At 46.7% G+C, this 25,530-nt stretch overlaps 1 protein-coding gene across 1 annotated transcript in view; it reads left to right on the forward strand.

Moving 5' to 3' along the window:
* Positions 1-205: 205 nt before the first annotated feature.
* Positions 206-25,530, forward strand: part of LOC129865974 (transferrin receptor protein 2-like) — a 33,023-nt gene continuing 7,698 nt past the window's right edge. Inside the window, exons 1-6 of the mRNA XM_055939099.1 lie at positions 206-392; positions 2,350-2,417; positions 2,718-2,788; positions 3,847-3,931; positions 5,393-5,620; positions 20,647-20,787. Of these exons, the coding sequence (XP_055795074.1) occupies positions 221-392; positions 2,350-2,417; positions 2,718-2,788; positions 3,847-3,931; positions 5,393-5,620; positions 20,647-20,787 (765 nt within the window). The 5' untranslated portion in view covers positions 206-220. The remainder of the gene's footprint in view (positions 393-2,349; positions 2,418-2,717; positions 2,789-3,846; positions 3,932-5,392; positions 5,621-20,646; positions 20,788-25,530) is intronic.

Here is a 25,530-nt window from a genome sequence, read left to right on the forward strand (position 1 = left end):
TTTCTCTCTCTCTCTCTCTCTACCTATATCTCTCTCTCTCTCTACCTATATATATCTCTCTCTCTCTCTACCTATATCTCTCTCTCTCTCTTTCTCTCTCTCTCTCTCTCTCTCTCTCTCTCTCTCTCTCTCTCTCTCTCTCTCTTTCTCTCTCTCTCTCTCTCTCTCTCTCTCTCTACCTATCTCTCTCTTTCTCTACCTATATCTCTCTCTCTCTCTCATGCTCTTCCTCTCTACCTATATCTCGCTCTCTCTTTCTCTCTCGTGCTCTCCCTCTGTCTGTCCTTGTATTATCCTGAACCTCTCTTACCTCTCCTGTGGTTGCCAGGGTTACCTGTCCATGCTACACCTGAAGGCTGTGGCGTACTTCAGTCTGGACCAGGCGGTTATGGGTAAAACAAAGAGCCACAGCATGATATTGTTACAATGTTGAACATATGATGTGAAATATACACTGAACAACAATATAAACTCAACATGTGAAGTGTTGGTCCCATGTTTCATGATCTGAAGTAAAAAATCACAGAAATGTTCCATATTCACAAAAAGCTTATTTCTCTCCAATGTTTTCCACAAATTTCTTTACATCAGTGTTAGTGAGCATGTCTCCTTTGCAAAGATAATCCATCCATGATTAAACGGCATGATCATTACACAGGTGCACCTTGTGCTGGGGACAATAAAAGGCCACTCTAAAATGTGCAAATTGTTGCATGTTGCGTTTATATTTTTGTTTAGTAAATACAATGTTAAATATATACGATGTTAAATATATACAATGTTAAATATATACAATGTTAAATATATACAATGTTAAATATATACGATGTTAAATATATACGATGTTAAATATATACAATGTTAAATATATACAATGTTAAATATATACGATGTTAAATATATACAATGTTAAATATATACGATGTTAAATATATACAATGTTAAATATATACGATGTTAAATATATACAATGTTAAATATATACAATGTTAAATATATACAATGTTAAATATATACGATGTTAAATATATACGATGTTAAATATATACGATGTTAAATATATACAATGTTAAATATATACGATGTTAAATATATACGATGTTAAATATATACGATGTTAAATATATACGATGTTAAATATATACGATGTTAAATATATACCATGTTAAATATATACGATGTTAAATATATACGATGTTAAATATATACGATGTTAAATATATACGATGTTAAATATATACGATGTTAAATATATACGATGTTAAATATATACGATGTTAAATACACACAATGTTAAATACACACGATGTTAAATATATACGATGTTAAATACATACAATGTTAAATATATACAATGTTAAATATCTGATGTTAAATATATACGATGTTAAATACATACAATGTTAAATATATACAATGTTAAATATCTGATGTTAAATATATACGATGTTAAATATCTGATGTTAAATATATACAGTTCAGCCCCCTTGACTTTTTACACATTTTGTTATGTTACAGCCTTATTATAAAATTGATTAAATAGTTTCCCCCCCCCCCCCCATCAATCTACACACAATACCCCATGATGACATCACAATACCCCATAATGACATCACAATACCCCATGGGGTATTGTGATGTCATTATGGGGTATTGTGATGTCATTATGGGGTATTGTGTGTAGATGGATGAGCGGAAAAAACAACTTAATCCATTTTAGAATAAGGCTGTAACATAACAAAATGTGTAAAAAGTCAAGGAGTCTGAATACTTTCTGAATGCACTGTATGACGTTAAATATATACTTGTTAAATACGTATGATAATACATGTATATGATACATATGTGTGATAAATACATATATTAAATATATATATGTTAATTAAATATGTATGATAAATACATATATCAAATATATATGTTAATTTAATATGTATGATAAATACATATATTAAATATAGATTTAGTTTAATATGTATGATAAATACGATTATAAATATATATATGTTAATTTAATATGTATGATAAATACATATATTAAATATAGATTTAGTTTAATATGTATGATAAATACGATTATAAATATATACATATATTGTTAAATATGTATGATAAATACATATGAACATATGATAATATATATATATGATGTTAAATATGTATGATAAATACATATGCAAATAAATATATATGTTAACTGATAATATGATAAATACATATGATAATAAATATATATGTTGTTAAATATATATTATGTTGAATCCATATAATGTTGAATATATCTGATGTTAAATATATGTGATAAATACGTCTGATGTTATATACTGAGAGTCTGTGATGTTGTCTCAGGTGATGATAACCTGTCGGCCTACACAAGTCCTCTACTGCTCGATCTAATAGAATCAGCCATTAAACAGGTAGCTTTCCATTCTCCAGAGTCTACTAAATACGCTTTGTGTGTGTTTATCATATGTAGTGTGAATAATGTATAACATCCGTGTGTGTGTGTGTGTTGTGTGTGTGTGTTTCTCATATGTACAGTGTGAATAATGTATAACATCCTTGTGTGTGTGTGTGTGTGTGTGTGTGTGTTGTGTGTGTATGTGTGTGTGTGTGTGTGTGTGTGTGTGTGTGTGTGTGTGTGTGTGTGTGTGTGTGTGTGTGTGTGTGTGTGTGTGTGTGTGTGTGTGTGTGTGTGTGTATACGTACACACACAGGTGGAGCATCCTAAACACACAGGCCAGACCATCTACAGCCAGGCAGAGAAAGACGGAGGCAGCTGGAAGATGTGAGTAAATCTTATCTTTTACTTTTACATACGGACTTTCTATTTCTCTCTGCCTCTCTCCTCCCCCTCTCTCCCTACCCCTCTCTCCTCTCTCCTCCCCCTCTCTCCCTACCCCTCTCTCCTCTCTCCTCCCCCTCTCTCCCTACCCCTCTCTCCTCTCTCCTCTCTCCTCCCCCTCTCTCCCTCCCCCTCGCTCCTCTCTCATCTCTCCTCTCTCTCCTCCCCCTCTCTCTTCTCTCCTCCCCCTCTCTCCCTCCCCCTCGCTCCTCTCTCATCTCTCCTCTCTCTCCTCCCCCTCTCTCCTCTCTCCTCCCCCTCTCTCCTCTTTCCTCCCTCTCTCTCCTTCCCCCTCACTCCTCTCTCATCTCTCCTCTCTCCCTCCCCCTCTCTCCTTCCCTCTCCTCCCCCTCTCTCCCTCCCCCTCACTCCTCTCTCCCTTCCCCTCTCTCCTCTCTCCCTCCCCCTCGCTCCTCTCTCCCTCCCCCGCGCTCCTCTCTCCTCCCCCTCTCCCCTCTCTCCTCCAGCATTAAGCCGTCTTATCTGAACAGCGGGGCGTATAGTTGATACTAACTCTCTGTTTCTCTCTCCTCTCTCCTCCCCCTCTCTCCTCTCTCCTCCCCCTCTCTCCTCCCCCCTAGTTGATACTAACTCTCTGTTTCTCTCTCCTCCCCCTCTCTCCTCCCCATCTCTCCTCTCTCCTCCCCCTCTCTCCTCCCCCCTAGTTGATACTAACTCTCTGTTTCTCTCTCCTCCCCCTCTCTCCTCCCCCTCTCTCCTCTCTCCTCCCCCCTAGTTGATACTAACTCTCTGTTTCTCTCTCCTCCCCCTCTCTCCTCCCCCTCTCTCCTCCCCCTCTCTCCTCCCCCTCTCTCCTCTCTCCTCCCCCCTAGTTGATACTAACTCTCTGTTTCTCTCTCCTCCCCCTCTCTCCTCCCCCCTAGTTGATACTAACTCTCTGTTTCTCTCTCCTCCCCCTCTCTCCTCCCCCTCTCTCCTCTCTCCTCCCCCTCTCTCCTCCCCCCTAGTTGATACTAACTCTCTGTTTCTCTCTCCTCCAGCATTAAGCCGTTGTACCTGAACAGCGGGGCGTATAGTTTCACAGCCTTTGGAGGAGTTCCTGCCATGGAGCTACGCTTCAACGAGGTACAACCTTTCCTCTCTCTCTACCTCTCCTCTCACCTCTCACCTCTCAACTCTCTCTCTACCTCTAATCTCCTCTCACCTCTCACCTCTTACCTCTCTCTCTACCTCTAATCTCCTCTCACCTCTCACCTCTCTCTCTACCTCTAATCTCCTCTCACCTCTCACCTCTCTCTCTACCTCTAATCTCTTCTCACCTCTCCCCTCTCTCTCTACCTCTAATCTCCTCTCCCCTCTCCCCTCTCTCTCTACCTCTAATCTCCTCTCACCTCTCTCTCTACCTCTAATCTCCTCTCACCTCTCTCTCTACCTCTAATCTCCTCTCACCTCTCACCTCTCTCTCTACCTCTAATCTCCTCTCACCTCTCTCTCTACCTCTAATCTCCTCTCACCTCTCTCTCTACCTCTAATCTCCTCTCACCTCTCTCTCTACCTCTAATCTCCTCTCACCTCTCACCTCTTTCTCTACCTCTAATCTCCTCTCACCTCTCTCTCTACCTCTAATCTTCTCTCACCTCTCACCCCTCTCTACCTCTAATCTCCTCTCTACTCTCAGCTCTCTCTATCTCTCCTCTCACCTCTCTCTCTCTACCTCTCCTCTCACCTCTCTCTATCTCTACTCTCCTTTCACCTCTCTCTCTCTACCTCTCCTCTCACCTCTCACTCTAATCTCCTCTCACCTCTCACCTCTCTCTATCTCTCTCTCTCCTTTCACCTCTCTCTCTACCTCTCCTCTAAACTCACTCCTCTCTCTACCTCTCCTCTCACCTCTCTCTCTACATCTCCTCCAAACTCACCTCTCTCTCTACCTCTCCTCTCACCTCTCTTTATCTCTCCTCTCACCTACACCTCCACTCACCTCTCTCTATCTCTCTTTACCTCTCCTCTCACCTACCTCTCCTCTCACCTCTCTCTACCTCTCCTCTCACCTCTCTCTACATCTCCTCTCACCTCTCTCTACATCTCCTCTCACCTCTCTCTACATCTCCTCTCACCTTTCTCTACATCTCCTCTCACCTCTCTCTACATCTCCTCTCACCTCTCTCTACATCTCCTCTCACCTACCTCTCCTCTCAACTCTTTCTACATCTCTTCTCACCTCTCTCTACATCTCCTCTCACCTCTCTCTAGCTCTCCTCTCACCTCTCTTTACCTCTCCTCTCACCTACATCTCCTCTCACCTCTCCCTACCTCTCCTCTCACCTACCTCTCCTCTCACCTCTCCCTACCTCTCCTCTCACCTCTCTCTACATCTCCTCTAAACTCATTCCTCTTTCTATATGCTTTTTCTTTCTCTAGGGTCTTTCTCTTGGGTCTTTCTCTTGGGTCTTTCTCTAGGGTCTTTCTCTAGGGTCTTTCTCTAGGGTCTTTCTCTAGGGTCTTTCTCTAGGGTCTTTCTCTAGGGTCTTTCTCTTGAATGCTACAGTGTTTCAGTGATGGTTCAAATAGTGTGTGTCTCTCCAGGACTCCCGCCCCTACCCATTTGTCAACACCCCATTGGACACCCTCGGGCGACTCCAGGAAGTCCTGGGGGGTCGTCTGGGGGTCGTAGGGCGGAGCCTAGGAGAGCTGATTGGTCTGATGGTGCTGCGATTGGCTCACGACCACATCCTGCCTCTACGCATCACTACCTACTCCCATACTGCACTGCAGTTCAGCGCCCAGCTCAACAAGCACTCTGCTGAGCTACAGGTATAAACACACTGACCCTCCCCCCTCCAGGCGCGTGGTCTCTCTAAAATGTAAGGAAAATGTTTAGCACACATATCATTTAAAGGTTTGCATTAAGTTGTCTGTAATACACTAAATGTGGCAAAAAACTAATGTCAACATCAATAAATGCATTTCAATGAGTCCGAGGCGAAAGACACATTGATTAAAGCAGACCAGGCCCACATCCCTGACACTATAGTGGCTGGCGTGCGGGTTACCTGACAAAACTACCTCGGAGAGTGGATAAATCGCCTCTTCTATTGGTGAACGTTCAATCACTGGAGAATAAACTGGAGGAGCTCCGTTCGAGACTAGCCTTTTATTTATCCGTTATTTTACCAGGTAAGTTGACTGAGAACACGTTCTCATTTGCAGCAACGACCTGGGGAGTAGTTACAGGGGAGAGGAGGGGGATGAATGAGCCAATTGTAAACTGGGCATTATTAGGTGACCATGATGGTTTGAGGGCCAGATTGGGAATTTAGCCAGGACACCGGGGTTAACACCCCTACTCTTACGATAAGTGCCATGGGATCTTTAACGACCTCAGAGAGTCAGGACACCCATTTAACGTCCCATCCGAAAGACGGCACCCTACACAGGGCAGTGTCCCCAATCACTGCCCTGGGCAGTGGTATGCTGCAGGTATGCTGCTGCAGGGTGGTATGCTGCTGGTATGCTGCTGCAGGGTGGTATGCTGCTGGTATGCTGCTGCAGGGTGGTATGCTGCTGGTATGCTGCTGCAGGGTGGTATGCTGCTGGTATGCTGCTGCAGGGTGGTATGCTGCTGGTATGCTGCAGGTATGCTGCTGCAGGGTGGTATGCTGCTGGTATGCTGCTGCAGGGTGGTATGCTGCTGGTATGCTGCTGCAGGGTGGTATGATGTTGGTATGCTGCTGCAGGGTGGTATGCTGCTGGTATGCTGCTGCAGGGTGGTATGATGTTGGTATGCTGCTGCAGGGTGGTATGCTGCTGGTATGCTGCTGCAGGGTGGTATGCTGCTGCAGGGTGGCATGCTGCTGCAGGGTGGTATGCTGCAGGTATGCTGCTGCAGGGTGGTATGCTGCTGGTATGCTGCTGCAGGGTGGTATGCTGCTGGTATGCTGCTGCAGGGTGGTATGCTGCTGCAGGGTGGTATGCTGCTGCAGGGTGGTATGCTGCTGGTATGCTGCTGCAGGGTGGTATGCTGTTGGTATGCTGCTGCAGGGTGGTATGCTGCTGGTATGCTGCTGCAGGGTGGTATGCTGCTGGTATGCTGCTGCAGGGTGGTATGCTGCTGGTATGCTGCTGCAGGGTGGTATAATGCTGATATGCTGCTGCAGGGTGGTATGCTGTTGGTATGCTGCTGCAGGGTGGTATGCTGTTGGTATGCTGCTGCAGGGTGGTATGTTGCTGCTGCAGGGTGGTATGCTGCTGCAGGGTGGTATGTTGCTGGTATGCTGCTGCAGGGTAGTATGTTGCTGCAGGGTGGTATGCTGCTGGCATGCTGCTGCATGGTGGTATGCTGCTGCAGGGTGGTATGCCGCGGGTATGCTGCTGCAGGGTGGTATGCTGCTGGTATGCTGCTGCAGGGTGGTATGCTGCTGGTATGCTGCTGCAGGGTGGTATGCTGCTGGTATGCTGCTGCAGGGTGGTATGCTGCTGGTATGCTGCTGCAGGGTGGTATGCTGCTGATATGCTGCTGCAGGGTGGTATGTTGCTGGTATGCTGCTGTAGGGTGGTATGCTGCTGGTATGCTGCTGCAAGGTGGTATGCTGCTGGTATGCTGCTGCAGGGTGGTATGCTGCTGGTATGCTGCTGCAGGGTGGTATGCTGCTGCAGGGTGGTATGCTGCTGATATGCTGCTGCAGGGTGGTATGCTGCTGGTATGCTGCTGCAGGGTGGTATGCTGCTGGTATGCTGCTGCAGGGTGGTATGCTGCTGGTATGCTGCTGCAGGGTGGTATGCTGCTGCAGGGTGGTATGCTGCTGCAGGGTGGTATGCTGCTGATATGCTGCTGCAGGGTGGTATGCTGCTGGTATGCTGCTGCAGGGTGGTATGCTGCTGGTATGCTGCTGCAGGGTGGTATGCTGCTGCAGGATGGTATGCTGCTGGTATGCTGCTGCAGGGTGGTATGCTTCTGGTATGCTGCTGCAGGGTGGTATGTTGCTGCGGGTTGGTATGCTGCTGGCATGCTGCTGCATGGTGGTATGCTGCTGCAGGGTGGTATGCTGCTGCATGATGGTATGCTGCGGGTTTGCTGCTGCAGGGTGGTATGCTGCTGGTATGCTGCTGCAGGGTGGTATGCTGCTGGTATGCTGCTGCAGGGTGGTATGCTGCTGGTATGCTGCTGCAGGGTGGTATGCTGTTGGTATGCTGCTGCAGGGTGGTATGTTGCTGCTGCAGGGTGGTATGCTGCTGCAGGGTGGTATGTTGCTGGTATGCTGCTGCAGGGTAGTATGCTGCTGGTATGCTGCTGCAGGGTGGTATGCTGCTGGTATGCTGCTGCAGGGTGGTATGCTGCTGCAGGGTGGTATGCTGCTGGTATGCTGCTGCAGGGTGGTATGCTGCTGGTATGCTGCTGCAGGGTGGTATGCTGCTGGTATGCTGCTGCAGGGTGGTATGCTGCTGGTATGCTGCTGCAGGGGGGTATGCTGCTGCAGGGTGGTATGCTGCTGATATGCTGCTGCAGGGTGGTATGTTGCTGCAGGGTTGTATGCTGCTGGCATGCTGCTCCAGGGTGGTATGCTGCTGCAGGGTGGTATGCTGCTGCAGGATGGTATGCTGCGGGTATGCTGCTGCAGGGTGGTATGCTGCTGGTATGCTGCTGCAGGGTGGTATGCTGCTGGTATGCTGCTGCAGGGTGGTATGCTGCTGGTATGCTGCTGCAGGGTGGTATGCTGCTGGTATGCTGCTGCAGGGTGGTATGCTGCTGATATGCTGCTGCAGGGTGGTATGCTGCTGGTATGCTGCTGCAGGGTGGTATGCTGCTGATATGCTGCTGCAGGGTGGTATGCTGCTGGTATGCTGCTGCAGGGTGGTATGCTGCTGGTATGCTGCTGCAGGGTGGTATGCTGCTGGTATGCTGCTGCAGGGTGGTATGCTGCTGCAGGGTGGTATGCTTCTGGTATGCTGCTGCAGGGTGGTATGCTGCTGGTATGCTGCTGCGGGTTGGTATGCTGCTGGCATGCTGCTGCATGGTGGTATGCTGCTGCAGGGTGGTATGCTGCTGCAGGATGGTATGCTGCGGGTATGCTGCTGCAGGATGGTATGCTGCGGGTATGCTGCTGCAGGGTGGTATGCTGCTGGTATGCTGCTGCAGGGTGGTATGCTGCTGGTATGCTGCTTCAGGATGGTATGCTGCGGGTATGCTGCTGCAGGGTGGTATGCTGCTGGTATGCTGCTGCAGGGTGGTATGCTGCTGGTATGCTGCTGCAGGGTGGTATGCTGCTGGTATGCTGCTGCAGGGTGGTTTGCTGTTGGTATGCTGCTGCAGGGTGGTATGCTGCTGCAGGGTGGTATGCTGTTGGTATGCTGCTGCAGGGTGGTATGCTGCTGGTATGCTGCTGCAGGGTGGTATGCTGTTGGTATGCTGCTGCAGGGTGGTATGCTGCTGCAGGGTGGTATGCTGCTGCAGGGTGGTATGCTGTTGGTATGCTGCTGCAGGGTGGTATGCTGTTGGTATGCTGCTGCAGGGTGGTATGCTGCTGGTATGCTGCTGCAGGGTGGTATGCTGTTGGTATGCTGCTGCAGGGTGGTATGCTGCTGCAGGGTGGTATGCTGTTGGTATGCTACTGCAGGGTGGTATGCTGCTGATATGCTGCTGCAGGGTGGTATGCTGCTGATATGCTGCTGCAGGGTGGTATGCTGCTGGTATGCTGCTGCAGGGTGGTATGCTGCTGGTATGCTGCTGCAGGGTGGTATGCTGCTGGTATGCTGCTGCAGGGTGGTATGCTGCTGATATGCTGCTGCAGGGTGGTATGTTGCTGGTATGCTGCTGTAGGGTGGTATGCTGCTGGTATGCTGCTGCAAGGTGGTATGCTGCTGGTATGCTGCTGCAGGGTGGTATGCTGCTGGTATGCTGCTGCAGGGTGGTATGCTGCTGCAGGGTGGTATGCTGCTGATATGCTGCTGCAGGGTGGTATGCTGCTGGTATGCTGCTGCAGGGTGGTATGCTGCTGGTATGCTGCTGCAGGGTGGTATGCTGCTGGTATGCTGCTGCAGGGTGGTATGCTGCTGGTATGCTGCTGTAGGGTGGTATGCTGCTGGTATGCTGCTGCAGGGTGGTATGCTGCTGGTATGCTGCTGCAGGGTGGTATGCTGCTGGTATGCTGCTGCAGGGGGGTATGCTGCTGCAGGGTGGTATGCTGCTGATATGCTGCTGCAGGGTGGTATGTTGCTGCAGGGTTGTATGCTGCTGGCATGCTGCTCCAGGGTGGTATGCTGCTGCAGGGTGGTATGCTGCTGCAGGATGGTATGCTGCGGGTATGCTGCTGCAGGGTGGTATGCTGCTGGTATGCTGCTGCAGGGTGGTATGCTGCTGGTATGCTGCTGCAGGGTGGTATGCTGCTAGTATGCTGCTGCAGGGTGGTATGCTGCTGGTATGCTGCTGTAGGGTGGTATGCTGCTGGTATGCTGCTGCAGGGTGGTATGCTGCTGGTATGCTGCTGCAGGGTGGTATGCTGTTGGTATGCTGCTGCAGGGTGGTATGCTGCTGGTATGCTGCTGCAGGGTGGTATGCTGCTGGTATGCTGCTGATATGCTGCTCCTATCAACGTGATCTGAAGAACTGTTTTACGCACGCCTCTGAGAAGAGGGAACGCAACTCCCTGCTACAACTCAACTCTCTGAAGTGCAAGAGGTATGGACTGTAGGTGCGAGTAAGGATGACACAAAAGCAGAATTTACCGTTTACTGGAATTTATTTTCTTACACGGTAATATGGGGAAAAGGGGCTGGACGGAACCAAAGCAAAGAAAGTAAATATCAAAGTTCCCCCTCTCCTATCTAACCTGCCTACCCACTTAACTTACCTAACTTAACACCGCCTGGTGCCCTAACCAAAATACAGGGGGTGGTCCGCCCAGGTCTTACCTAGTGTGCCTAGACAGTAAATATACTACGGGTATATGTTTCCCCTCGGGCCTCTTGCCTAAGCACTCCCAAAGTGCCTTCTCCTTCCCCCCCTGGGAACAAACGAAACAGAGTAATTATTAACGATTTCACAAACACTCACAAACACAGGACATAGCAAAACTGCTACCAACAACAACAGTACATACCACACTTTCTGATACACAACCAACACTATATCACAATCTAATTTTTCTCTCAATCTCCAACTCTCTACTCCTTATCTCATCTCCTCTCTCAATCTCTACTCTCTTGGGCAGAGCACTGGCTTTTATCTTCAGGTGGCAATGGTGATTAGAGTCAGCTGCTTCTTGACGAGGGGGCGGGGTCAGCTCCAATCACCAATTAGCCTGGGGTTGACCAATCAGCTGGTTGGGGAGTACTTCAGGAAGCCATCTCCTGAAACACACACTCAAATACAAAACAGAACACAGAAACTGGGGAACGTAACAAACTGTAATATTGTATGTTTCTCTGAGTCGTGGCTGAGGGCATGTCAAATATAAATCTAGCTAGTTTTTCTATACATCGGCAGGACGAAACGGCTGCGTCTGGGAAGCTCAGGAGAGAGGTAGTGTGTCTCGTTAAAACTTCTTGTGAATAGGGGGCGCTGTTTTCACTTTGGGAAAACATTGTGCCCAATTTAAACGGCCTCGTACTCTATTCTAGATCGTACAATATGCATATTATTATTACTATTGGATAGAAAACACTCTCAAGTTTCTAAAACTGTTTGAATTATATCTGTGAGTAAAACAGAACTCATTTGGCAGCAAACTTCCAGACAGGAAGTGAAAAATCTGAAAACGATGCTCTGTTTCAGGGCCTGCCTATTCAATTGCCTAATATTTATGGATTTGCATGCACTGCATACGCCTTCCACTAGATGTCAACAGGCAGTGGAAGGTGGAATGGGGTGTCTAGCTTGATCTGAGGTCGAACAAGAGCTCTTGGAATGACGTGACCAGAATTTCCTTTCTCTACCTATGTGCGGGAAGGACATCAACATTGGCTTCTGAAAAGCGTTCGGTATACACAGTGGATATCTCCGGCACTGATTTTATTTGATAGATGTGATAAAAACATCATAAAGTAGTTTTGTTCAACCGAGTTGTATCAGTTTATTCAACGTTTATTGGGACTTTTGGAATTTTCAGGAGAAGATGGGCATGTTCGCGCCACATGGCTAGCTAAGGTTGCTAATTCGACAGGAGAAAAGGACATTCTAAAACCAATCAACGATTTATTCTGGACCTAGGACTCCTTGTACAAGATTCTGATGGAAGCTCAGCAAAAGTAAGAACTATTTATGATGTTATTTCATATTTCTGTGGAAAATGTTGAGTCAGGCCTCCCGGGTGGCGCAGTGGTCTAGGGCACTGCATCGCAGTGCTAACTGCGCCACCAGAGTCTCTGGGTTCGCGCCCAGGCTCTGTCGCAGCCGGCCGCGACCGGGAGGTCCGTGGGGCGACGCACAATTGGCATAGCGTCGTCCGGGGTAGGGAGGGTTTGGCCGGTAGGGATATCCTTGTCTCATCGCGCTCCAGCAACTCCTGTGGCGGGCCGGGCGCAGTGCGCGCCAACCAAGGGGGCCAGGTACACGGTGTTTCCTCCGACACATTGGTGCAGCTGGCTTCCGGGTTGGAGGCGCGCTGTGTTAAAGAAGCAGTACGGCTGGTTGGGTTGTGCTTCGGAGGACGCATGGCTTTCGACCTTCGTCTCTTCCGAGCCCGTAAGGGAGTTGTAGCGATGAGACAAGGTAGTAATTACTAGCGATTGGATACCACGAAAAATTGGAGAGAAAAATGGGACAAAAAAAAAGTAAAAAAGTAAAAAAAAAAAAAAAAAGAATGTTGAGTACTATTTTCCGCCCTTTTTGCGGGCGCTGTCTCGCTATAACGTAAGCTGTTTGTTATGGTAAAGTTATTTTAAAAAATATAACACGGCGGTTGCATTAAGAACTAGTGTATCTTTCATTTGCTGTCCAACATGTATTTTTTAGTAAAGTTTATGATGAGTTCTTTGGTCAGATTAGGCGAGTGTACAAACTAGCTCCGGACAATTTGGTGAATCGATGCTACATATTCACAATGTATAACTACGGTTTGCAGCTCAAATTATGCACATTTTCGAACAAAACATAAGTGTATAGTATAACCTGATGTTATAAGACTGTCATCTGATGAAGTTGGTCAAGGTTAGTGATTCATTTTATATATTTTGCTGGTTTTTGCGATCGCTACCTTTTGCTGCTGATAAATGCATTTGTGTGTTTGGCTATTGTGGTAAGCTAATATAATGCTATATTGTGTTTTCGCTGTAAAACACTTAATAAATCTGAAATATTGTCTGGATTCACAAGATGTTTATCTTTCATTTGCTGTACACCATGTATTTTTCATAAATGTTTTATGATGAGTATTTAGGTATTTCACGTTGCTCTCTGTAATTATTCTGGCTGCTTTGGTGATATTTTTGATGGTAGCTGCAATGTAAAACTATGATTTATACCTCAAATATGCACATTTTCGAACAAAACATAAATTTATTGTATAACATGTTATAAGACTGTCATCTGGTGAAGTTGTTTTTTGGTTAGTGACTGATTATATCTCTATTTGGTCGGTTTTGTGATAGCTACCTATGCGGTAGAAAAATGGTGAAAATATGCGGTTGAGTCTTTTGCTATTGTGGTTAGCTAATAGAAATACATATTGTGTTTTCGCTGTAAAACATAAAAAAAATCGGAAATGATGGCTGGATTCACAAGATGTTTATCTTTCATTTGCTGTATTGGACTTGTGATTTCATGAAAATTATATTATATGATATCCCTGTCGCGTTAGGCTAGGCTATGCTAGTCAGCTTTAAAAAAAAAAATATATATATATATTTTTATTTTATCCCCTTTTCTCCCCAATTTTCGTGGTATCCAATCGCTAGTAATTACTATCTTGTCTCATCGCTACAACTCCCGTACGGGCTCGGGAGAGACGAAGGACGAAAGCCATGCGTCCTCCGAGGCACAACCCAACCAAGCCGCACTGCTTCTTTAACACAGCGCGCCTCCAACCCGGAGGCCAGCCGCACCAATGTGTCGGAGGAAACACCGTGCACCTGGCCCCCTTGGTTAGCGCGCACTGCGCCCGCCCTGCCACAGGAGTCGCTGGAGCGCGATGAGACAAGGAAATCCCTACCGGCCAAACCAATTGTACGTCGCCCCACGGACCTCCCGGTCGCGGCCGGCTGCGACAGAGCCTGGGGGCGAACCCAGAGACTCTGGTGGCGCAGTTAGCACTGCGATGCAGTGCCCTAGACCACCGCGCCACCCGGGAGGCCCTAGTCAGCTTTTTTGATGAGGAGGATCCCGGATCCGGGAGAGAGAAGCGGTAGAGGTTTTAACAGCTAGGGCACGATCTCTAATATCCCGGAAGTGTCCAAGTTCTGCTTACCGCAGGTAGAGTACCGCATGATCAGCTGTAGACCATACTATCTACCAAGAGAGTTTTCATCTATATGTTTCATAGCTGTCTATTTACCACCACAAACCAATGCTGACACTAAGTCCAGACTCAACTAGCTGTATAAGGCCAGACTCAACTAGCTGCATAAGACCAGACTCAACTAGCTGTATAAGACCAGACTCAACTAGCTGTATAAGACCAGACTCAACTAGCTGTATAAGACCAGACTCAACTAGCTGTATAAGACCAGACTCAACTAGCTGTATAAGACCAGACTCAACTAGCTGTATAAGACCAGACTCAACCAGCTGCATAAGACCAGACTCAACTAGCTGTATAAGACCAGACTCAACTAGCTGTATAAGACCAGACTCAACTAGCTGTATAAGACCAGACTCAACTAGCTGTATAAGACCAGACTCAACTAGCTGTATAAGACCAGACTCAACTAGCTGTATAAGACCAGACTCAACTAGCTGTATAAGACCAGACTCAACTAGCTGTATAAGACCAGACTCAACCAGCTGTATAAGACCAGACTCCACCAGCTGTATAAGACCAGACTCAACCAGCTGTATAAGACCAGACTCAACCAGCTGTGTAAGGCCATAAATAAACAAGAAACTGCTCATCCAGAAGTGGCACCCCTAGTGTCCGGGGACTTTAATGCAGGGGAACTGAAGTCTGTTTGACCTCATGTTTACCAGCGTGCCACCTGTGCAACTGGGGGCAAACAACTCTAGACCACCTTTACCCCACACAGAGACACATACAAAGCTCTCCTTCACTCCACTTGGCAAATCTGACCATAGCAGGAAGTACCAGTGACGCACTCAGTACGGAAATTGTCAGATGAAGCGGATGCTTAGCTACAGGGCTGTTTCACAGACAGAAATACAGTGATGCCTCCACCACCTTGCTTCACCGTAGGACAGGAATACAGTGATGCCTCCACCACCATGCTTCACCATAGGACAGGAATACAGTGATGCTGCCACCACCATGCTTCACCGTAGGACAGGAATACAGTGATGCCTCCACCACCATGCTTCACCGTAGGACAGGAATACAGTGATGCCTCCACCCCCATGCTTCACCATAGGACAGGAATACAGTGATGCCTCCAACACCATGCTTCACCGTAGGACAGGAATACAGTGATGCCTCCGCCACCATGCTTCACCATAGGACAGGAATACAGTGATGCCTCCACCACCATGCTTCACCATAGGACAGGAATACAGTGATGCCTCCAACACCATGCTTCTCCGTAGTCCCTTAGTCCCTTAAACCGTAGTCCCTAAAACATTCAACAACACGAATTACAATTCATACAAATGTCAAACGCCCATATAGCATGCTAATGTATAGCTATTTGGCTAACGTTTGCTAGCTTGTTAAAGAGCAATTTTCTTAAATGAACTTTATGACACAAAAATATGCATAATCATTTGTCTCTACATTACCAACATATTCTTCTGTCATTTTTTTCCCCGTGATTCGTTATGAAATTATAATGACTTGCATTTGCTTCTATTGTAGTATTTACATCAACCATCTTCCTGAAGCAACTTTAAAGCCTTGGGTCGCAGAGCTTTATGGGAGCTTTGGGAACCGCTCGATAGAACGTCTGCCAATGAATTTGATATACACTATATGACTGATAGGGGGCGCCCTGTTGAAGCTACCGTGCCTCCACCTTTGCACACCCTCACCATTGTAAAACGTATTTTGGAAGCTATAAAATCAAATCAAATTGTATTTGTCAAATGCTTCATAAACACAGGTATGAACTAACAGTGAAATGCTTACTTACTTCCCAACAATGCAGAGAAAAAAAAAGCGAACTAGTAGAAAAATATGAACACAGGGAATGAATACACAACTTGGCCATAAAAACATCAGAACCGAATCCATGTGCAGGGGTACGAAGTAGTTGAGGTAGATGCAATATACAGTGCATTCAGAAAGTATTCAGACTCCTTGACTTTTCCCATATTTTGTTACGTTACAGACTTATACTAAAATTGATTAAATGACATTTTTTTTCTCATCATTCTAAACACAATACTCCATAATGACATCACAATACCCCATAATGACATCACAATACTCCATAATGACATCACAATACCGCATAATGACATCACAATACCCCATAATGACAAAAAGAAACTGTTTTTTAGAAATGTTTGAAAATGTATGAAAAAATATAAACAGTAATACCTTATTTACGTAAGTATTCAGACCCTTTGTTATGAGACTCGAAATTGAGCTCAGGGGCATCCTGTTTCCATTGATCATCCTTGAGATGTTTCTACAACTTGACTGGAGTCCACCTGCGGTGAATTACAAAGATACTGTAAAGAAAATCCAAGATGTCAACCTAGAATTGGACCGAGTTTCTTTACTGTTAGGTCTCTCTAGTAGGGATGTTACTTCTGTGGCTAAGAGGAGGCTTTACAACATATTTACCGTCACAGCGAGGAAAAACATCCTTTTACAGTGGATTAATGATAACGTCCCCTTCTAGTAAGGATTGGCATAAGATACTAATTGAATGGGTGCCATTAGAATATCTGACATGTACATTACATTGTAAAACAGATCAGTTCTACAACGTGTGGGAACCTTATTTAAATGACCTAGAACCTGATTTATCAGCCGTTTGGCTGCGAGGATTCACTCAGAATGGTGGTGCTCTCAGGATTACAATGTACGTTCCATGTGTTGGACCTAATTCATTTATTAAAACTGAGCTTTTGTGTTTAATTTATGTCTGTTTGTTCATAATTTTTTAAAATATATATATATATTTTTTTATTAATTTTAATATTTGGAGATAATTCCAATATATATTAAAACAAAAATAAAGTATGTATTTGTTGAATGACAAATATACCGAAAGCTTTTTCTGACGACATGTACGGGCATTGTGAAAAACACAAGGCTCGTTGTCAATGCATTGTGTGGTATCAGCTGGCAGTTTCTGATGTGCACTAGTGATGTCCCATTCCACAGGGTTATTTATCTGTCCCTACACTAGTGATGTCCCATTCCATAGGGTTATTTATCTGTCCCTACACTAGTGATGTCCCATTCCAAAGGGTTATTTATCTGTCCCTACACTAGTGATGTCCCATTCCATAGGGTTATTTATCTGTCCCTACACTAGTCATGTCCTATTCCAAAGGGTTATTTATCTGTCCCTACACTAGTGATGTCCCATTCCATAGGGTTATTTATCTGTCCCTACACTAGTGATGTCCCATTCCATAGGGTTCTCTATCTGTCCCTACACTAGTGATGTCCCATTCCATAGGGTTCTCTATCTGTCCCTACACTAGTGATGTCCCATTCCATAGGGTTATTTATCTGTCCCTACACTAGTGATGTCCCATTCCATAGGGTTCTCTATCTGTCCCTACACTAGTGATGTCCCATTCCATAGGCTTATTTATCTGTCCCTACACTAGTGATGTCCCATTCCATAGGGTTATTTATCTGTCCCTACACTAGTGATGTCCCATTCCATAGGGTTCTCTATCTGTCCCTACACTAGTGATGTCCCATTCCATAGGGTTATTTATCTGTCCCTACACTAGTGATGTCCCATTCCATAGGGTTATTTATCTGTCCCTACACTAGTGATGTCCCATTCCATAGGGTTCTCTATCTGTCCCTACACTAGTGATGTCCCATTCCATAGGGTTATTTATCTGTCCCTACACTAGTGATGTCCCATTCCATAGGGTTCTCTATCTGTCCCTACACTAGTGATGTCCCATTCCATAGGGTTATTTATCTGTCCCTACACTAGTGATGTCCCATTCCATAGGGTTATTTATCTGTCCCTACACTAGTGATGTCCCATTCCATAGGGTTATTTATCTGTCCCTACACTAGTGATGTCCCATTCCATAGGGTTATTTATCTGTCCCTACACTAGTGATGTCCCATTCCATAGGGTTATTTATCTGTCCCTACACTAGTGATGTCCCATTCCATAGGGTTATTTATCTGTCCCTACACTAGTGATGTCCCATTCCATAGGGTTATTTATCTGTCCCTACACTAGTGATGTCCCATTCCATAGGGTTCTCTATCTGTCCCTACACTAGTGATGTCCCATTCCATAGGGTTCTCTATCTGTCCCTACACTAGTGATGTCCCATTCCATAGGGTTATTTATCTGTCCCTACACTAGTGATGTCCCATTCCATAGGGTTCTCTATCTGTCCCTACACTAGTGATGTCCCATTCCATAGGGTTATTTATCTGTCCCTACACTAGTGATGTCCCATTCTATAGGGTATTATCTGTCCCTACACTAGTGATGTCCCATTCCATAGGGTTATTATCTGTCCCTACACTAGTGATGTCCCATTCCAAAGGGTTATTATCTGTCCCTACACTAGTGATGTCCCATTCCATAGGGTTATTATCTGTCCCTACACTAGTGATGTCCCATTCCATAGGGTTATTTATCTGTCCCTACACTAGTGATGTCCCATTCCATAGGTTTATTTATCTGTCCCTAAACTAGTCATGTCCCACTCCATAGGTTTATTTATCTGTCCTACTCTAGTGATGTCCCATTCCAAAAGGTTATATATCTGTCCCTACACTAGTGATGTCCCATTCCATAGGGTTATTTATCTGTCCCTACACTAGTGATGTTCCATTCCATAGGGTTATTTATCTGTCCCTACACTAGTGATGTCCCATTCCATAGGGTTATTTATCTGTCCCTACACTAGTGATGCCCCATTCCATAGGGTTATTATCTGTCCTACACTAGTGATGTCCCATTCCATAGGTTTATTTATCTGTCCTACACTAGTGATGTCCCATTCCACAGGGTTATTTATCTGTCCCTACACTAGTGATGTCCCATTCCATAGGGTTATGTATCTGTCCCTACACTAGTGATGCCCCATTCCATAGGGTTATTTATCTGTCCCTACACTAGTGATGTCCCATTCCATAGGGTTATTTATCTGTCCCTACACTAGTGATGTCCCATTCCATGGGGTTATTTATCTGTCCCTACACTAGTGATGTCCCATTCCATAGGGTTATTTATCTGTCCCTACACTAGTGATGTCCCATTCCATAGGGTTATTTATCTGTCCCTACACTAGTGATGTCCCATTCCATGGGGTTATTTATCTGTCCCTACACTAGTGATGTCCCATTCCATAGGGTTATTTATCTGTCCCTACACTAGTTATGTCCCATTCCATAGGTTTATTTATCTGTCCCTAAACTAGTCATGTCCCACTCCATAGGTTTATTTATCTGTCCTACTCTAGTGATGCCCCATTCCAAAGGGTTATTTATCTGTCCCTACACTAGTGATGTCCCATTCCATAGGGTTCTCTATCTGTCCCTACACTAGTGATGTCCCATTCCATAGGGTTATTTATCTGTCCCTACACGAGTGATGTCCCATTCCATAGGGTTATTTATCTGTCCCTATACTAGTGATGTCCCATTCCATAGGGTTATTTATCTGTCCCTACACTAGTGATGTCCCATTCCAAAGGTTTATTATCTGTCCCTACACTAGTGATGTCCCATTCCATAGGGTTATTTATCTGTCCCTACACTAGTGATGTCCCATTCCAAAGGTTTATTATCTGTCCTGCACTAGTGATGTCCCATTCCATAGGGTTATTATCTGTCCCTACACTAGTGATGTCCCATTCCATAGTGTTATTTATCTGTCCCTACACTAGTGATGTCCCATTCCATAGGGTTATTATCTGTCCCCACACTAGTGATGTCCCATTCCATAGGGTTATTTATCTTCCCCTACACTAGTGATGCCCCATTCCATAGGGTTATTTATCTGTCCCTGCACTAGTGATGTCCTATTCCATAGGGTTATGTATCTGTCCCTACACTCCCCCACCGAAGGACATTCCCTCACGAAGGACACTCCCCCACCGAGGGACACTCCCCCACCGAGGGACACTCCCCCACAGAGGGACACTCCCCCACCGAGGGACATTCCCTCACCGAGGGACACTCCCCCACAGAGGGACACTCCCCCACCGAGGGACATTCCCTCACCGAGGGACACTCCCCCACCGAGGGACACTCCCCCACCGAGGGACATTCCCTCACCGAGGGACACTCCCCCACAGAGGGACACTCCCCCACCGAGGGACATTCCCTCACCGAGGGACACTCCCCCACCGAGGGACACTCCCCCACCGAGGGACATTCCCTCACCGAGGGACACTCCCCCACAGAGGGACACTCCCCCACCGAGGGACACTCCCCCACCGAGGGACATTCCCTCACCGAGGGACACTCCCCCACAGAGGGACACTCCCCCACAGAGGGACACTCCCTCACCGAGGGACACTCCCCCACTGGTAAACAAGGGGGACAGTCTAACACTTCTCTCTTTCCCTCCAGGCTCGAGGTCTCTCTCCTCAGTGGGTGTTCAGTGCTAGAGGAGACTACAGCAGAGCAGCTGAGACCATGCAGGAGGCCATACTGAACTCTGATGTACAGGATGAGACCATGACACGGATCTACAACACACGCATAATGAGGGTAGGTAGGGGATAGCTGTGTCTGTCTGTCTGTCTAATTCTCTGTCTCCGTCTCTCGCTCTCTCTCTCTCTCTCTCTTTCTCTCTCTTTCTCTCTTTTTCTCTCTCTCTCTCTGTCAGTCTGTGTGTACCAGTCAAAAGTTTGGACATACCTACTCATTCAAGGGTTTTTCTTTATTTTTACAATTGAGATTGTTTGGGATGAGTTGGACCGCAGAGTGAAGGAAAAGAAGCCAACAAGTGCTCAGCATATGTGGGAACTCCTTCGAGACTGTTGGAAAAGTATTCCAGATGAAGCTGGTTGAGAGAATGCCAAGAGTGTGCGAAGCTGTCATCAAGGCAAAGGGTTGCTACTTTGAAGAATCTCAAATATGTTTAACACTTTTTTGGTTAGTACATGATTCCATATGTGTTACAGTGTTGATGTCTTCAATATTATTCTACAAATAGAAAATAGTCAAAATAAAGAAAAACCCTTGAATGAGTAGATGTGTCCTAACTTTTGACTGGTACTGTATAAATGTAATGTGTGTGTGTGTTTATATATATATATAGATAGATAATGGTTATGTATTTATATATGTATATATATATTGTGTGGTTGTATATGTATGTGTATATATATATATATATATATTGTGTGGTTGTATATGTAAGTGTATATATATAGTGTGTGGTTGTATATGTATGTATATATATATATATATATATATATATATATATAATGTGTGGTTGTATATGTATGTGTGTATATATACATTGTGTGGTTGTATATGTAAGTGTATATACATATATATATATTGTGTGGTTGTATATGTAAGTGTATATATATAGTGTGTGGTTGTATATGTATGTGTATATGTCACGCCCTGGCCTTAGTATTCTTTGTTTTCTTTATTATTTTAGTTAGGTCAGGGTGTGACATGGGGAATGTTTGTGTTTTGTTGGTATTGGGTGATTCTATGGTAAAGGGGTTGTTGGTGTAGTATATGGGTTTGGTGTTGAGTGTATGTGTCTAGCTGTGTCTATGTTGGGTGTAGTTCTAGGAAAGTCTATGGTGGCCGGAATGGGTTCTCAATTAGAGACAGCTGATTTCGGTTGTCTCTAATTGGGAGCCATATTTAAGGCTGCCATGGGCTTTAGCTGTTTGTGGGTCATTGTTTGTGTATATGTATAGTTCGACGTAAGTAGTTTGTGTGTGCACTTACGTTTGAAGTTTTCACGATCGTTTGTTGTTTTCGTTAGTGTTGTATAAGTGTGTAGTGTTCATCTTCGTCGTTGCTATTAAAAAAGAAGATGTATTCAAATCATGTTGCGCCTTGGTCCTCTCGTTCATGTCAACACGATCGTGACAGAATGACCCACCATTATACGACCAAGCAACATGACCAGCGGCAACAGGAGCAATACAAGGATTCATGGACATGGGAGGAAATTTTAGACCGGGAGGTACCAGGAGAATATAACCGCCCCAAAGCTGAGCTGGAGGCAGCGAAAGCAGAGAGGCGGCGATATGAGGAGCTAGCTCGGAGGCAGGAAAAGGAACCTACAAAGGATCTGGGCTACACTACGTGGGAGGAGATCGACAGGTGGGCGATCAACCCAGGGAGAGTGCCGGAGCCCGCCTGGGATTCTCTGGCGCAGTGCGAGGAGGGATACCGGCGAATGGAGGCAGCACGACGAAGCGGTAGGAAGCCTGTGGGAAAACCCCAAAAATTTCTTTGGGGGGGGCTTAAAGGGAGAGTGGCGAAGTCAGGTAGGAAACCTGCGCCTACTCCCTGTAATTACCGTGGAGAGCGAGAGTACGGGCAGACACCGTGTTACGCAGTAGAGCGCACGGTGTCTCCTGTACGTGTGCATAGCCCGGTGCGGGTTCTTCCACCTCCCCGCACTGGCAGGGCTAGATTGAGTATTGAGCCGGATGTCATGAAGCCGGCCCTACATATCTGGCCACCAGTGCGTCTCCTCGGGCCGGTTTACATGGCACCAGCCTTACGCATGGTGTCCCCGGTTCGCCTACATAGCCCGGTGCGGGTTATTCCACCTCCCCGCACTGGTCGGGCAACGGGGAGCATTCAACCAGGTAAGGTTGGTCAGGCTCAATGCTCAAGGGAGCCAATACGCCTGCACGGTCCGGTATTTCCGGCGCCACCTCCCCGCCCCAGTTCAGTGCCACCAGTACATACACCACGTAACAGGCTTCCAGTGTGTCTCCAGAGCCCTGTTCCTCCTCCACGCACTCGTCCTATGGTGCGTGTCTCCAGCCCGGTACCACCAATTCCGGCACCACGCACTAAGCCTCTTGTGCGTTTCCAGAGTCCTGTGCATCCTGTTGCTGCTCCCCGCATTAGCCCTGAGATGCGTGTCCCCAGTCCGGTACCACCAGTTCCGGCCCCACGCACTAGGCCTAATGTGCGTCCCCAGGGTCCAGTATGCCCTGTTCCTTCTCCCCGCACTAGCCCTGAGATGCGTGTCCCCAGCCCGGTGCCACCAGTCCCGGCACCACGCACCAGGCCTACAGTGCGCCTCAGCCGGCAGGAGTCTGCCGTCTGCACAGCGATGACTGAACTGCCCGTCTGCCAAGCGCCATCTGAGCCATCCGTCTCCCCAGCGCCATCTGAGCCATCCGTCTCCCCAGCGCCATCTGAGCCATCCGTCTCCCCAGCGCCATCTGAGCCATCCGTCTCCCCAGCGCCATCTGAGCCATCCGTCTGCCATGAGCCTGCAAAGCCGCCCGTCTGCCATGAGCCTGCAAAGCCGCCCGTCTGCCATGAGCCTACTGAGCCGTCCGCCAGACAGGAGCCGCTAGAGCCGCCAGCCAGACAGGAGCCGCTAGAGCCGTCCGTCAGACAGGATCTGCCAGAGCCGCCAACCAGACAGGATCTGCCAGAGCCGCCAACCAGACAGGATCTGCCAGAGCCGCCAACCAGACAGGATCTGCCAGAGCCGCCAACCAGACAGGATCTGCCAGAGCCGCCAATCAGACAGGAGCAGCCAGATCCGTCAGCTAGCCATGAGCAGCCAGATCCGTCAGCTAGCCATGAGCAGCCAGATCCGTCAGCTAGCCATGAGCAGCCAGATCCGTCAGCTAGCCATGAGCAGCCAGATCCGTCAGCTAGCCATGAGCAGCCAGATCCGTCAGCTAGCCATGAGCAGCCAGATCCGTCAGCCAGCCATGAGCGGCCAGATCCGTCAGCCAGCCATGAGCGGCCAGATCAGTCAGCCAGCCATGGGCCGTCCCTCAGTCCGGAGCTGCAGTCCCTCAGTCCGGAGCTGCAGTCCCTCAGTCCGGAGCTGCAGTCCCTCAGCCTGGTGCTGCCCCTTACCCTGGTACTGTCCCTTACCCTGGTACTGCCCCTTACCCTGGTACTGCCCCTTACCCTGGTACTGCCCCTTACCCTGGTACTGCCCCTTAGTCCGGAACTGCCCCTTAATGCAGTGTGGTTAATGTGGAGGGGGGTCATTTGGAGGAAGTTAAGGAGGCGGTTAGGGACTGTGGTGACGTGGGGACTACGACCAGAGCCGGAGCCGCCACCATGGATGGAAGCCCACCCAGACCCTCCCCTAGACTGTGTAATGGTGCGCCCGGAGTTCGCACCTTAAGGGGGGGGTTATGTCACGCCCTGGCCTTAGTATTCTTTGTTTTCTTTATTATTTTAGTTAGGTCAGGGTGTGACATGGGGAATGTTTGTGTTTTGTTGGTATTGGGTGATTCTATGGTAAAGGGGTTGTTGGTGTAGTATATGGGTTTGGTGTTGAGTGTATGTGTCTAGCTGTGTCTATGTTGGGTGTAGTTCTAGGAAAGTCTATGGTGGCCGGAATGGGTTCTCAATTAGAGACAGCTGATTTCGGTTGTCTCTAATTGGGAGCCATATTTAAGGCTGCCATGGGCTTTAGCTGTTTGTGGGTCATTGTTTGTGTATATGTATAGTTCGACGTAAGTAGTTTGTGTGTGCACTTACGTTTGAAGTTTTCACGATCGTTTGTTGTTTTCGTTAGTGTTGTATAAGTGTGTAGTGTTCATCTTCGTCGTTGCTATAAAAAAAAAAAAGAAGATGTATTCAAATCATGTTGCGCCTTGGTCCTCTCGTTCATGTCAACACGATCGTGACAGTATATATATATTGTGTGGTTGTATATGTTTGTGTATATATATATTGTGTGGTTGTATATGTATGTGTATATATATATATATATATTGTGTGGTTGTATATGTATGTGTATATACACTGCTCAAAAAAATAAAGGGAACACTTAAATAACACAATGTAACTCCAAGTCAATCACACTTCTGTGAAATCAAACTGTCCACTTAGGAAGCAACACTGATTGACAATAAATTTCACATGCTGTTGTGCAAATGGAATAGACAAAAGGTGGAAATTATAGGCAATTAGCAAGACACCCCCCAAAACAGGAGTGATTCTGCAGGTTGTGACCACACACCACTTCTCAGTTCCTATGCTTCCTGGCTGATGTTTTGGTCACTTTTGAATGCTGGCGGTGCTCTCACTCTAGTGGTAGCATGAGACGGAGTCTACAACCCACACAAGTGGCTCAGGTAGTGCAGTTCATCCAGGATGGCACATCAATGCGAACTGTGGCAAAAAGGTTTGCTGTGTCTGTCAGCGTAGTGTCCAGAGCATGCAGGCGCTACCAGGAGACAGGCCAGTACATCAGGAGACGTGGAGGAGGCCGTAGGAGGGCAACAACCCAGCAGCAGGACCGCTACCTCCGCCTTTGTG

Source organism: Salvelinus fontinalis, chromosome 11 (genome assembly GCF_029448725.1).
Source record: "Salvelinus fontinalis isolate EN_2023a chromosome 11, ASM2944872v1, whole genome shotgun sequence".
In the NCBI taxonomy this organism is placed as follows: domain Eukaryota; kingdom Metazoa; phylum Chordata; class Actinopteri; order Salmoniformes; family Salmonidae; genus Salvelinus; species Salvelinus fontinalis.